At 28.4% G+C, this 15,684-nt stretch overlaps 1 protein-coding gene across 4 annotated transcripts in view; it reads left to right on the plus strand.

The window, feature by feature from the left end:
* Nucleotides 1–15,684, plus strand: part of Oatp58Dc (Organic anion transporting polypeptide 58Dc) — a 116,647-nt gene that overhangs the window by 87,726 nt on the left and 13,237 nt on the right. For all 4 annotated transcript variants that reach the window (XM_075381380.1, XM_075381372.1, XM_075381366.1 and 1 more), the window contains 4 exons: nucleotides 2,423–2,618; nucleotides 5,140–5,284; nucleotides 9,615–9,847; nucleotides 12,894–12,997. In XM_075381380.1, the coding sequence (XP_075237495.1) occupies nucleotides 2,423–2,618; nucleotides 5,140–5,284; nucleotides 9,615–9,847; nucleotides 12,894–12,997 (678 nt within the window). The remainder of the gene's footprint in view (nucleotides 1–2,422; nucleotides 2,619–5,139; nucleotides 5,285–9,614; nucleotides 9,848–12,893; nucleotides 12,998–15,684) is intronic.

Below are 15,684 nucleotides of genomic sequence, written 5' to 3' on the forward strand. Positions count from 1 at the left end.
CACAAATTATTAGTTTAGACACAAATTAGTTGTGTTGATGTTAAAATCAAGGTTTTACCTAGGTTTCCCTTGATTTTCCCAGCCTGATGTTGAGCTAATTTGTTTTTATTTGTGGAGTAGCGTATCTATTCATTCCTAACATGATCTATGTAATGTATTATTAGGAATTGATCAGAATAAAAGATTCATGTATTTATCCAAAGAATGATTTCTGTGAGGCAAAATTGATTTTTTTTTAAATTAGAGTAGATAAAACTTTTAATTAAATCATGTCTGAAGCAAATAAGGAGAGTTTTAAATTTGTTACAAAATTTAAGATAAAAGATAATTCAAAGTTTTTTGATCTGACAAAGCTAAAAGATCCCAAAAGTGACTGACTCCTGGTGCAGCAGTTATTACATTTTTGAAAAAAATTTATTTATAGATAACTTTGCAGTAGAAATTGGAAAAAGCTGGCAGAATTTAATGAAGTACTTACAAAAACATTTGGTTTGGAAAACAAGAAGGAAACAACCATCATTAACAGATCACATCCTGGTTATGGTGGAAAATGAGGAAATGTATTAACGAATATATAAATAAACCAAACAAAAGAAGCTAATAAAAAAGTATCAAAAACTAGTTGGAGAGGGCAAAGAAACACAATATTTATTACTCTTGTAGAAATGGTACTTCAATACTGAAAATTAAGTAAAAACTGTAATTCAAAAATTAAAGAACAGAAAGATCATATGTCCTCATGAGATTACCACAGACAGGTATTCTAAAAATGAATAAGTTTTAAGAATCTCTCAAAATAGTTTATCTCACATAGACTTATCAAAACACAATCTTTGGTTTTTGTGTAAAATTTTGTACTCAAATAAAACTGGGTTGAATTCCATTAAAGTGGATGTGTTCAACATTTATTTCATTACCAAAGAATACGAATTGGAAGAAAGGAAAGTGTAGCAAATATAATGACTGTAGTATTTGCAATGAAAGTGTGTGTGGGCATGTTGTAGTATATTTTCAAAGATATCAGGATGCTAATCATGATGTACTTTTGTCCTTAAGTGATTGTGAAAAGTCCTTTGCTTAGATTAGGAATTACAAGGCATTAGAAATATAAAGAGATTGGAAATGGATTATTACGACTTTTTGTTTCATGGCAAATCTATTTTAGAGTTAGGAAGAAAATGTTTAGTAGAAGGATTGTAACTCATCGGGTTGGTCTAGTGGTGAATGTGTCTTCCCAAATCAGCTGATTTGGAAGTCAAGTGTTCCAGTCCTAGTAAAGGCAGTTTCTTTTATACGGATTTAAATACTAAATCGTGGATACTAGTGGTCTTTGGTGGTTGGGTTTCAATTAACCACACATCTCAGGAATGGTCATACTAAGATTGTACAAGACTGCACTTCATTTACACTCATACATATCATTCTCATTCATCCTCTGAAGTAATACCTGAACGGTAATTCGTGAAGGCTAAACAGGAAAAAGAAAAAGAAAGTAGAAGGACTGTATTTCTGGCAGTACTCAAATATGATGTAATTTTCGGCATGGTTATATTGTATCACTGATACTTTTCAATATTTAATCAGATGAGTTTTTATAGCATATTTAATACGAAATTTTGTTATCAAACAATACTAGAATGCATGATGACAATCTTTTCAATGAAAATATTTTGTTGACTTGAAAAAATGTGAAAATTCACATAATTAAGGTATACAGTTTATAATTACATCAATATATTACATCAATAATTTTTTTTTTTATCATTTACATTTATCAATCAGTTTTTTTATGTTAATAATAATCCATTTATTTCATTACATTTCTTTTTTTACAAGTTATCTTCTGTTCAAGGTTATTGACTGTTTTTGTAGTAAATATATAATTTTAAATTTATCTACAACTTAAATAAAGAATGTATCAGGTTTTTATCATTAGTTTTCTGAAGAACTGTTGCCTATCTAATGGGATTATATATTCCTAGCAAAAATTGTCACCTTTACTTTAGCTGGTAACTATTAAAAACTTCTAATTTGGAAAATATAACAAAAATAATTGGAAAAATTTTCCTGATATTTAATTTGGACTATGCAATTTTTTTTACTTAAAAATAATATTGTACCATTGTGACATACCAGGCTTGTAAGAAATTACATACAACATTTTGGGCCTTGTAGCTTGTAGCATTCTCAAAGCTAGGTACAACAGTAAATTAAATGGTACAACTGGTAATAACTGCTGATATTAAGGAAAATACATCATATTTCACTTTACCAAGTCAAAATATTTCACTCTACTATATCAAAATATTGTCAGTGAAAATAATTATCTGTGTGACTCCATGAACAGGTTTTTGAAGGTAAAACAAAACATTCTTGTATGAAATATAATTTCAATCATTATTCTATTGTTATTTTTCATTAGGTACTGTTGGATTAGTTTTCTCTGCAATTGGAATCCTAGTGAGTGGTATAGTTATTACTAAATTCAAGCCAACTGCTCGATGTTTAGCTTTATGGAATGTGTTTGTTGGTGTTGTTTCAATAGCAGGAATAATTTCTTACATCTTTCTTGGGTGTGCAGATAATGATAATCACATGGCCATTCTTGGAAATGGAGAGTAAGTTAAACTTAATTTTTTCCACAGTTCATCTTTGCTTTTTTCTCTATGTTTTGTGATAGTGTATAATTCATTTGTTGGTGAAACTCATTTTCATATTTTAATAATTCTGAAAAAATTTAAAACAATTTTTCTTATAATTTATAGAATATTATCTTTAATGAAAAAATAAAAAATAAATTAAAACTTAAAATTACAAATAAAATTTTAAAAATAATAAACAATTATATAAAAATAAATAATTCATGAATTATTTCTTGCTAATTTTATTATAGGAAACATGAGGTTTTTTCCCTTATATACTTCTTTTTACAGTAAAGAGGTCTAGACTTTTAATTCAATTTTGTTAAAGTTACTTTTATTAATTTCCTTTATAATTTTTTATTAAAAATAGAATTTCTCTCTAATATGGTGGAAAAATGTATATAATGCATTTCTTTGCAATAAAAAAAGTGTATTAATTCACTGCTTTAGTCTTTCATGTAAATGAGAAACATGTGAAGCATCTATTATATAAGCAGCAGTATTCAAAGTTGCTTCCTCTAAAAGAAATGACATCCATTTTAGAGTCAGTCTCTCTGGTGAACAGGATGAAGGTTTCACTTGCATTCTGAATATAAAAAAAAATGATGTTTTGGATGAACTGGCATATTAATATGCAGTAATGTATTTGACTTAGAGAAGAATAAAGTTGGAAATTTGTTTTATTCCTCATTTTCCCTAATAAGCCTGCATAATAACTAGCTAGCACATTATTCTTGAAAATGGCATTTTCCTGAATGATGTGTCATATCAGACATTCAACAACAATTACGTTGTGACACCCAACACATTCATACAGACTGATAATACTCATTCGGATAAGTAAATTTATTGATAAAACATTTGAATTAAAGGAATTTTTTATTAAATCTGCTAGAATTTTAATATTCTAGGAAAATTTTTCAGTGTAATTACTCTTATTTCATCATCAACATGATCACCCGAAATAAAATACTTCTGCAACCATCAACTATGACAATATACAATAATATTTTGATTTCTATTCTCTCTGTAATAATAATATTTTAAACCAATTTACCTTGTTATTCCTCTTCTGTAATGTCATCATATTATAATATTTTCTGTTAGTGAGTAAAATATTCTGAACATAAGTATAAGAAGTAAAATATAAAAGGATGGTTTAAACTGCTGAGTATAATTGTATTCTTTATTATAGTAAATATGTTGTTAAAAAACTAAAATATTATGAATGGGTTAACCACTAATATTTTACTTTTTACTTCTATGAAATACCTTAATACTTATCCTAGTGCTTCACACCTTTATGAAGCAGATTGAGTAGCAATCACTCTTAGAATAATACAAAATATAATAAAAAAGGAAATTAAAAAATCTTGTCAGAATGTACATAGTAATATAGCCTATGTTACTCTGCAATGATAGAGCAAATTTTGTTTCTAAAATCTGGTACTACATTTGGTTATGTGTAAATTTCAAAGCAGATTACATCTTGAGGTGGTAGCTTGTTACAATAAATCTAGTACTAATGTACTTAAGAACGCATTTTCTTAAATGTACTATACAACTTTTTCTATTATAGCAGGAAAAGATCTTGATTGTCTGCAAATTCTGATTCTGCAGTAGAGCTTAACGGACAATATTTTGTCTATTGTTCTGTTAAGCCACTTATCCATGTAAATTTACATTTTATGCCAGCTAAACTAAACCAAATTAATTCAAGTTAAGTATATATATACCCACACACACACACACACACACAGGAAAAAATATCCCTTTCAAGATTCATATGCCAACACTAGCAATCCAGTTTAATCAAATGAAAAATAACACAATAATATTTTCAAATCAGATTGTCAAACACTGGAAACAACTGCATCCATCTGTTTGTAAGATAACTTCAACCAACTTGCTTAATTGTTGAAAGAAAGTACAGCAATCCTTTTAAAGTGGCCATTAAAAAATTATATTCATACTGCACAACACGGTACACGCATGGGACAGACAAGGTGGTACATATGCACTACGGCATTTAAGAATCTGTTGACGCCACATGTTTATTCTTGCTAGTCGAAAAACTGATATTCTTAATGCTGCTATACATAAATAATTTCCTTAAATTAAGGGAAAAGGAAATTATGATAAAATATTTTTGTATTATAATACATCTAAAACAATTTGTGAACTGCTTATCCACTCTTATTATTAATAATAAATATCTGTTGTACTAATAATTCTGTATTACAATTATTAAAATACATTTATTTTTTTGTGTTTTGTTACCACCTTCAGAAGTTCTGTATACCATCAGCGGTATGTGTACCACAGTTATAAAAACTGCTGTTCTATATTATTCCAGTATGTAACATTTTTAAATTAATAACATTACATTTCATCAATAAATACTAATTGTTAATAGTGAAGTAATCTTTAGAAAGAAGACAATTCTAAGCATGAGAACTAGAAATTATGTATTTTTTTTAATTGTTTATTTCTACAGGTTAGAAACTAAGGTGGCATGTAATCAGGAATGCAATTGTGATTATGTGAAGTACTCACCAGTGTGTTCACCAGACAAAAAGACTTATATTTCACCTTGTCATGCAGGCTGTCACAGCTACCAAAGGTTTCCCAATGGTACTAAGGTATTTTTAAAATAATATCACAGGATAAATAAAGTAGATATCCTTTCATAAAAATGTAATGTTTATTTTATGATTAAAGTTTTAGTTTTGTAGTTTAGTTTTATTTTCTGTACACTTTGTTAAAATTACTGCACAGGAAGCAGTCAACAAAACTGTAACTAGAGACTTGTAGCCAAATTTTTCGGATTATAAAAAAATATTTATTACATGGATGGTTTTTCTCAATTTTCCCTTGTGCTTGCTTAACCAATTTTTTTCTGTTCATTAATGTTTAATTCATCTATATTAACAAGAACATTACCTTTTAGGTCTCATATTCTAAGTAATCTTAAATTAGTATCACTATTTAAAATGTTTGCTGAACAATCATCATACTTCCAAGATATTTATTTTACTTTAAGAATGCAAGCAATGAATTCAGTACTTGATGTACTGAGATCCCCTTCATTAATACCCTTGATGTATCTTTTTGAAGATATTTATATCTTGTACTCTAAACACCAAGCAAGGTGAGTGAGTCTTGAATTTAAACCATGAATTGTGAAAGTGTTATGAAAACCTAAATTATATTAATTTATTCATATTTAAAATCTAAAAATTACTTTGAAAAATATATTTACTCCCTTTTAAATAAAGATTGCCCACAACCTATTACAAATATGAAAGATGACCTTGCGTGCACTCTAAAATTCTCTTAACACTGTTTGAATTATGAGAGATTTTTCCAATATGCTCAATGTTCTTTTAACATAATGACATAAAACCAGTAACTAGAATATGAAATTAAATTAAAGTTTGACCAGACTAATGGTGCAACTTTGCATTGAAAATTTAAACAGTTAAAAAGATTTTAAGGTCATCAAACAGAATTATTATTTTTAAGCCAGTGTGAACTAAATTTATAAAATAAATATATTTTATTTTTATTTTCAAGAGATGCTTAAATGTATGCATGATATTCTTAATCAGAAAATCAATTATTACTGTTACAATTTTGGTCCACCTATATATTAGAACATTTACTGCATAGATCAAAAAGAGTATTCTGCTTAAAATCTCTACCTGCCAATTTACTACAGAGATGTTACGAGTTTGTGTATTTATATGTAGACATGTCCAAAAAGAAAATATTTTAACAAATTATGATATTAAAACTAAAACATTACCTTAATTTACTTAGTGGTTGGATAGTTTTTTTTAAAGACTCATTCATTTGATTTATTTGATGCTGTTTTCCATTCCTCAATCTCAACATAATTACTTCATCCTAAAATCCTTAGTTATCATTCCAATTTTTGTCTTTCTAACAAATATCACCCTCTTAATATCCCTCTGTTACTATATTATCTGTACCTGGAGTCTAAATATAAGGCCAAAAACCTTGGGTCTTTATGCAACATTCTCCCACAAATTTCTTCTCCCCCCTTTTCACATTAAGACTTCATTTTATACTTTATCAAACCACCTAATTTTCAAAATCTCCTTGTAACACCACATGTAAAGGCTTTTGTTCTTTCCCTTTATGCTCTTCTTATATTTTTAATTTTGTTGACTTAAAGTACTACAGTTTACGTAGTATTTTTAAGAATACCTTTTTAATATTTGTATACGTATTTGATACTAGCAGATTTATTTTCTGCAAAAAAGCTCTTGATAGTATTCTTTTGACCTTTACCTTAGCATAGATTATAATTGTATCTATAGAGATAGATACAGTTATAATCTACGCATCAAAATTACTACATCCAAAATACATGTCTTTCTAATTTAAAAAAATAAAAAATAAAAATAGTACCACTAATTATTCCAGCTGGAACCACTGTGCAAGAATATTAATAACAACTAAAACAACAACGGTATTAGAACTCCAGAATAGCTGCCCAAATTTTCTCAAAATAGGAATCAAAATAATTCATCTCAGTTTAATTAGCAACATTAGGTATATGGCCAATTTAAAAATTCCAGTCAATGCTAGTCAATGAAAAACAAATATTTTTGATATTTATAGAGTAGGTTATGAAATGATAAGGTAGAAAAGACGATTTAAAAAGTATAATTTTGTAGGAAAGTGGAAAAGATTGTTCACTGATAGAGAGAAAACTGGATATAGTAACACTGTTGAAGATAAATGCTGAATTGAAAAAAAAAGAAAAGCAGGAAAACACTTGAAGGTATAAAAACTGAAAAAAAGGAGTTAGAGAGGAATGTAATGCAATAGTAAGGTATAATATGTCTGTGCATCAATCTAAATCAGCAAAAGAGGGAAATTAAAAAAAGGTGATAGCAGCAGGGAGAAAATCCAGAAGGATAAATAATAAGATTAAGTGAAGGAAAATGAACTGATAAAATAATAGGGTAAAACAAGCAATAAAGGACAAAGTTAATGGGTATGGGTATGTTATGTTAACAACAAAGACAAAAGAGGGAAGAGAAGCGTATAGAATAAATAAGAAGGAAACTTAAAAGAAGAGAAAAAGATATGTTAATGATGAGAAGAATCATAGTGGAGAAAGACAATAGTGATATAAATTGGAAGTCTGATCTGAAATTGGACTGTACCCCAGAAAAAAGTAAGAAGGTGATTTGCAAGACATATTATACTCCAGTACTTACTTAGCAGAGATTTAGGTTGTAAAAATTAACGGAGATCAGTAGAATTCAGTTTTGCAAAATCAATTACTCGAGGAATAGTAAGAGAATTATTAGGATGGTCATGTCAATTATTAAAGGGAACAGAGGTATGGTGAGGGAAGAACCGTTGCAGCAGAAAATAAAAAGATCAAGTATGAGATATTACTGTGATGTAAAGAGAATGAAATCTAGAATAACATACAAGACGGAAGTGTCAGAAAAGAGGTAGAGGAGGGATGGTTGAAGAGTTTGTAAAGAAGAGGAGGAGAAGAGTGTAATAAAATAAGAGTGTAAAATGTCATGGGGCAGAGATGGTGTTAGAATAAGAAAATATGAAGAAATTAGTGTTTCAAGCAAATTTTCAAGTTACTGGAAATGGTAAGACATAGGCAATGCTGCTGATGATGGTTTTTTTCTAGGGTTAGTAAACAATAAACATGCAGAATGAAACAAAAATGGTACAAAATTGTATAGATGAAATGTATATAGATATATCACTTGACCTAGTTACTCACACAGAGCTTGTCTTGTCAGTTCCATCATCAATTGATGTACTGTTTTAGTGAATTTTTTTATTTATGTAAACATCAAGACATGAGACCATAAGTGGGTCAGAGAGAAAACATATTGATAACAAAAATGATTTGTAATCTATACTGTGGTTAATAATGTGCTCCTACCAATGCAGTCGTAAAGTCATGATGATCTACTGTGTTGTTTAAATGAGTATTAATGTTTAAATAGTAATTGAAATCAAGTAAATCACTTAAATTATAATTTATAGTCTTAGTTAATATTTTCAACACTTCAGCAGTCACACTTTTGTTTCACATGGCAGTAATCACACACCAAACTTATTGTCTTTCAATGAGTTAAATTTCCTTTTAATTTACATTAAATAAAGACTAACTCCCATAATTTATACTTGTTATCTATAATAATATTATCTTTTATATAATTTATTGGTATTGATTTAATATTTTAAATGTCAGATATACTGATTAAAACAAAAGCTAAATGAAAAAAGTATTTTTTGAACACGTTAATAACATATATAATATGATTAATGTGTTAATTTACAAAATGTAATAAACTAATAAAAAAAAAAAACCAAAATTGACATCATTCATTCAAATGTAAAATATTAAATGTTTTTGAAATATATTACTTTTTATAAAACATAAGAAATTTCAATAAACAATTTAAATTACAAATAATAAAGTACCTTGTTATCTCTCGTAAATAATAGGTCTGATGATGTCAGAAATAGGTGTCTGAGCCATTCATCTTACCCTTATATTTACTTTACACTTTTAAATAACTAATACTTAAAATGAACAATACAACTAAGATAAAATGCAGATTGAAATGAAATTAAAAGAAAAAAATACTATTTATAAACTAAGTTTATAAAGATGTGTAAGGTACTAAAAAATACCACCTAATTGCTTTGTAGTCCTGTTGGACTTTAAGCCCGTAAATGCAAATTATAGAAACATATTTGTGGGCAGATATAAATGTCTTCTATTACAGATATATGCTGAGTACAATAATACTGACAGATAAACAACACTAACAAGATAAAAAGCAAAATCAAGCCATTACTTATTGTCCAAATTGAATACCCAAGTGTGATTACAGAAAAGTTATATTATCAGTGAATCTGGATATTTGTTTAACTTCTTTCACTTGTTTAAAGATGTTCACAGATTGTAACTGTGTACCATTATCATCACCAACTGAATTGCCAGATTTAAAAGGCTTATCTGATACATTTGATGCTGATCTATCCACTTCTTTTTATGGAAATGTAAAAGCTGGAGCTTGTCCGATAGACTGTTCTGCTAAATTTTACATGTTTCTTTTAGTTTGTTGCTTTCTCAAATTTACTATTGCTACAGGCCGTACATCAAACTTCCTTGTATCTGTTCGGTAAGTTAAATTTTAAGTTTAATTTCTGAAAAAAAAAAAAAAAATATGTAGTTTGGTTATATATTTATGTTATTTAATTTTTTAATAGTAGGGAAGTCTTATTTTATTGTTTCATGTTCCAGATTTAAAAAAAATTAAAGATGAAATAGATTTTGTTTTATTAAATTGCCTGTGTGTATGTATACAAACTTTATAAGTAAATAAATTAATATTTCTAAAATCAAGACAGCTAATAATTTATATCATTATTATTATTATTATTATTTTTGTTATTTAACAACAGTACTATTTTGATATTAATAATTTTTTTATGACAAACTTAAACTAGCTTAAAGTATAATATTTAATTAAATAATATCATATATTAACTTTTTCTTATGGTATAAATATCTTCAGTAACATTAGAGTGCATAACAAAACATAAAGTCTCTCTTTGTAACCCCTTATCTTATCAGGAGACGTAAAAAAGTGAGATTTATCATCTTAAAGATTTTTCTTTCCTTAATTAATTAATGTTTAATGCCCGAAGATAATAGAAATATATCAGTCCACTATCCAGCTGTTAATAAAAAAAAAGTATCCTGTTTATACTCTATTTTCACATAAGCCAATTTTGAGATCACATAAATCATGAGATTTAAGACAAAAAATATTTTTCTTCCAAAAATCTTTTCTTGTATTCTTTTTAAGTTCTGAAGTCAGTAATTTGATAAGTTGTTAAATTAAGCTGACTTAATACCAATACTTTATTGCTGTTGTATAAGAAGTTTAAGGACTTCATATCTTTTTTCCAAAGTCAATATAAAATATTGGATGTAATGAAAATTATTCTCAAATTATCGTATGTTTTTGCAATGTGTTAATTTAAAATTAAGTTTAGAAATAACAGTTATTTAGATTTGTTGTATATAATAATAAGAAATATGTCGCTGTGTGGATCAGGAGTTGTAAAACCAGCCAGAATATCAGGCAGTTATGTACCCACTAGCCACTTCTAAAAATTTGTAAAGGTTTCTTATCACTTCCCACAAATTCAGAACAGATTTGCAGAAAAATACCTCATGTAATAAAATTTTGTCCAGTTTTTAAACTTCATAACCACAAGAAAGAGCTGTACTGAAATGGTTAAAGAAATAAAACCTCAAAAGCAAAAGGAAATATTTTAATTAAAACCTAATACTAAATGATTATTTTGGTTGTTAAGCAATCATCATTAGTAGATACCAAAAGTAAATAATAAATACTAAATAAATAGTATATAATAAAGTAAAATAGGAAATACTAGAGGTTATCACTAAAGTAAAGACCGTTTCATTATAAAAAAAATTATTCAGAAAACTTTATAAATATTTTTTATTTCTCCTTAACTACATACCTTATACTATTTTTCTATATAATCGCCACATGAATTAAGACATTTATCGTAGTTATATACCAGCTTCAATATACCCTCGTCGTATTCTTCTGACGTGAGTCCATTTAGATACTGATTAACAGCATTCTTAAGTTCATTGTCACCCGCGAATTACTTACGACTAAAAATTTGTTCAATTTCCCAAACAATTGGTAATCAGAAGCTAAGACCGGACTATATGCTGGCCGACCGTAAATTTCCCATCCAAATGTTCTAAGTAAATCACGTGTTTGATCCTCAACATGTGGACGTGCATTATCGTGCAGCAGGACGACGCCGTCGTTCAGCCGTCCACGTCGCCAATTTTAAATGGCGCGCCGTAATTTACGTAAAGTTTCTAAGTGGGCTTCTGAATTTATAATCGTTCCATGTGGCATGAAATCGATCAGCGTATGCCAAACCGATCCCAAAAGACTGTGGCCATCAGTTTGCGTCCAATTGGCTGTGGCTTGACCTTTGTCGGTCGGGTTGGTGATTGAGAATGTGGCCATTCACCTGACTGCCGTTTTCTCTCTGGCGTGTAATACAAAATCCATGTTTCATTGCCGATAACAATTGAATTAAGGAACTCATCGCCTTTTTCTGTGAAGTGCATCAAAAATTCCAAAGCAGATCCCATTTGGATTTTTTTATGACGTTCAGTTAAGACGTGCGGCAGCCGACGTGCACAAGCCTTCCTGAGGACTAAATGGTGATGTACATGCGACCGACAACAGCCCTTGAAACATCAGAAAAAGAAGGGCCAGTTCGGAAATCGTTGAGCGACGATCTATTCTGATTTCATCGTAGACGCGTTTCAACAAGTCCTCGGTGATTATGAACGGCCTTCCCAAACGTTCTTCATCATTCGCATTAATTCCGTTACTTCTAATTTAATTCTGGTTATTTCATACCATTCGGATATTTCTTTCATTCATTACATTATCACCGTACACAGGAACCAGCTGCCTATAAATTTCAGCTGGCGTAAAGTTTTGATGGTTTAAAAAGCGTATGACTCCACGTATTTCACAGTCGGCGGCAACATCGATTTTCCTACTCATTTTATAATGTAATAACTCACACGTAATCAAAGATATTACAACGTGACAACTTACAGAGAGCAATGCAGTGTGTACATTACTAGCGTGCCTATGAACTACACAGGTTCGCCAACTTTAAGGAGAAAATTTTCCAGCTGGCTTTACTTTAGAGATATCCCTTGTAGTACATAATAAAGTAAATTAACAAAAAAAAATAATAATACACATTAATAAAATGATAAACAAAACTATAAAACCCCCAGAAAAAAGTACTTTAACAATGTTTTTAGAGTAAACATAAAAAATAAAAAAGCTATTGTATTTTTAGGCAGCCTTAATTGAAACCTTAATGTTAACTTAAGGACACTTTACCGATGAAACCTTCAACTCATACATTCAAAAATTCATTGCCCGGACTGAGATTAGACATCTTCTCTGAGTTGGAAGTTTGCCCAGTTTCCCACACACCTCATGAGTACTTTATCATCCCCATCTAACAAGACAGTTAAGGTAGAAGAACTATAGATCCCAATTTTCAGAAATATAAAATAAAAAGTTTCATCATTTACTCATCAGAAAAATTAAAATCTTCATTATTTTTTTTTACTAGGTGTGTAGAAGAGAAAGACAAGACAGTTGCAATCGCTCTTAGTATGACAGTTGTAAGTCTTCTGGCATTTATACCTTCACCAATTCTATTTGGCTACATAATGGGTAAGTTTGTATTTCCAAATAAAGCTTTTTAGTACAATTATATAACGATATTCTAAGTTTCTTTTTATTTAATAATTTTTTTTATTTTTAAATAAATAGATTCTCATACAAAGTTGTATTAAAAGTTCCGTAAAAATAACTGTACTGTATGATATTATCTGCAAAACACCAGTAAAGTAAAATCAGAAAAGTTCCTTATGGCTACTATAAGTAGTACTGGGAATATACTTCAAAGAATATGTTTCAAATTGAAAAATATAGAATTTAAACATTTATTTTTTTATTTGCAAGTTTAATGCCTAATTCATTCATAACATTTTTTTTTAAATTTTCAGTCCCATGAAAAAGAAACAGTATGATTAGGGGAAACAACCCTTAACAAGAGATGAAACCATATGTAATAATAAACTGGTTTTTATTAATCTTTGAAATTATACAATACATTACGAAAATTAGTTTTACTATATGGTGACATTTATTAGAGGTTTGAAAATACATGTTAATACTTCTTAAAAAGTTGGAAAACACATGAAAATAATATAGTTTCCTTATTTGAACAAGACATAAGACTCTAATTACATACAAGTAAACAACACTTAACGTCACAGGAAGAAGCACTTTTAAAATTGAAGTATTTAAAGTGAAAAGATCATATTTAATAAATTTGTTCCTTAAGACAGAAAAATCAATTACCATTGCTTAGCATTAACATTGGAAAACAGTAGTTGATTGAACTTGAAATTAAAAGAAATAAATTAGTTTTAAATCCTGGATGAAATGCTGATATGCAAATTCACAGTTTAGTATCTTTATGACGCTATATATTTCAGAAAGTTAGCATTCTTTAAAAAAAAAAATAAAGAAAATATGAAACACAGTAATTATAATGAAATGGACTGGTTCATTTTTAATGTTATCAAAAACACAAAAAAAAAACATTACGCAGAGATTTAAGTTGCAATTTCGTCTGTTTATTTATATTCATTACTAATTAATTGGTGCCGCTTTAAAACAAAAATATTTGCTTCCCTTCCATGCAAAAATTTAGAAGTTACTGCAATATTTTGTCATTTGAAAAATAGATCATTTTAATAAATAAGTTAACTGTTTCCATTAGTTCTCGCTGGCCAAAAAATATTATACAGTTTTTTGGATGTATAAATATATCTCATTACGTTTCATTCATCATTTATTTATTTCTTAATACTATTTTGACACTCTTTATCTTTATAAGAATGATAAATCAGGAGTCTTGAAAAATGATTACAGACACTTATTAAACTTCAGTTTGACATTAATAAGTACTATTCAAAAGCTTCAGGAAAATTTATTTAGCTAAGAAAACTGAACCATTATTATTTAAATAATACTCGCTCATAAAATATGAAATGAATGATTTTCTTCCAAAACAGCAGAAAGTGGAAAAATCGTAGTAGTTTAGAAAACATTTTTAGAAAATGAATTTAGACAAGTAATCTTGTCTCATTTGCAGAACTACTTAAAACTTTGTGTGTTTCTAACTATTGCGTTTAAAAATAGCTTGAACAGTCCACTGCAAGAATGATGGTTTCATAAAAATATGTTTGGTCAGAAAATTTGGTTTAAGAATTCGGGAACTCATCGACATGAATATAATTTTATTGAAAATCTCTCTTTACAAATTTATGAAATTAAAACTGTTTAAAATAATTAATTTATTGTACAGAATGTGCCGGGTCGTATTCGACGAACTTCAGGAACTGATTCAGGACACCAAAATGAGCAAAAAATGTCATGTCGATATAAGTCCAATTTTGCTTTTTTTCCCTTCTGAACGTTATTTTGTGATTTTCAACAAAAAAAAAATATTTCTCAGGAACGGGTAAACCTATTTAATTAAACCTGACATATCTAAGACGGCTTGTTCTACCAAATAAAAAATTTTGAAAATGTTCTCTTCAAAAATTTCATAATGGCCGCCATCTTAATTTTTTAATCTTTAATATCTTTGTAATTATTTCTTTGATCAAAATTTTACTTATAAAAAATATTATTATGCATTTTATTTTGAACAAAATGACACCTCATTTGCAAAAATCCGTTGACAAACAATCGAATTATTGCAGGCAATTAACGCGGCACTACGCTTGCTCACCATAGCGCAAGTTGATAATATTTATGTTTTTATTTCCTCCACTAAATGTAATAAAAATTATTAATAATAAACAATGATAGTAAATTAATACTAAAAATTATCACCTTGCATTACGGTGCGAAAGCGTACTGCCGGATTAATTGTCTGCAATAACTCGATTTTTTGTCAACTGATTTTTACAAATGAGGTGTCATTTTGTTCAAAATAAAGTGCTTAATAAATTTTGTAATAAGTAAAAGTTTGATCAAACAAATAATTACGAAGATATTGAGAATTAAAAAATTAAGACGGCCGCGATTTTGAAATTTTTGAAGGTGACGTTTTCAATTTTTTTTTTGTGGCAAGACACTACTCTTAGATTTGACAAATTTAATAAAAGTAGTTTTACCAGTTCCTGAGAAATAATTTTTTTTGTTGAAAATCACAAAATGGTGTCCAGAAGGAAAACAAAGCAAAATAGGATTTATGTCAACATGAACTTTTTTTCTCATTTTGGTGTCCTGAATCAGTTCCTGAAGTTTATCGAATACGTCCCGGAACACTCCGTATAAAC

Source organism: Lycorma delicatula, chromosome 1 (genome assembly GCF_047948215.1).
Source record: "Lycorma delicatula isolate Av1 chromosome 1, ASM4794821v1, whole genome shotgun sequence".
Taxonomy (NCBI): Eukaryota; Metazoa; Arthropoda; class Insecta; order Hemiptera; family Fulgoridae; genus Lycorma; species Lycorma delicatula.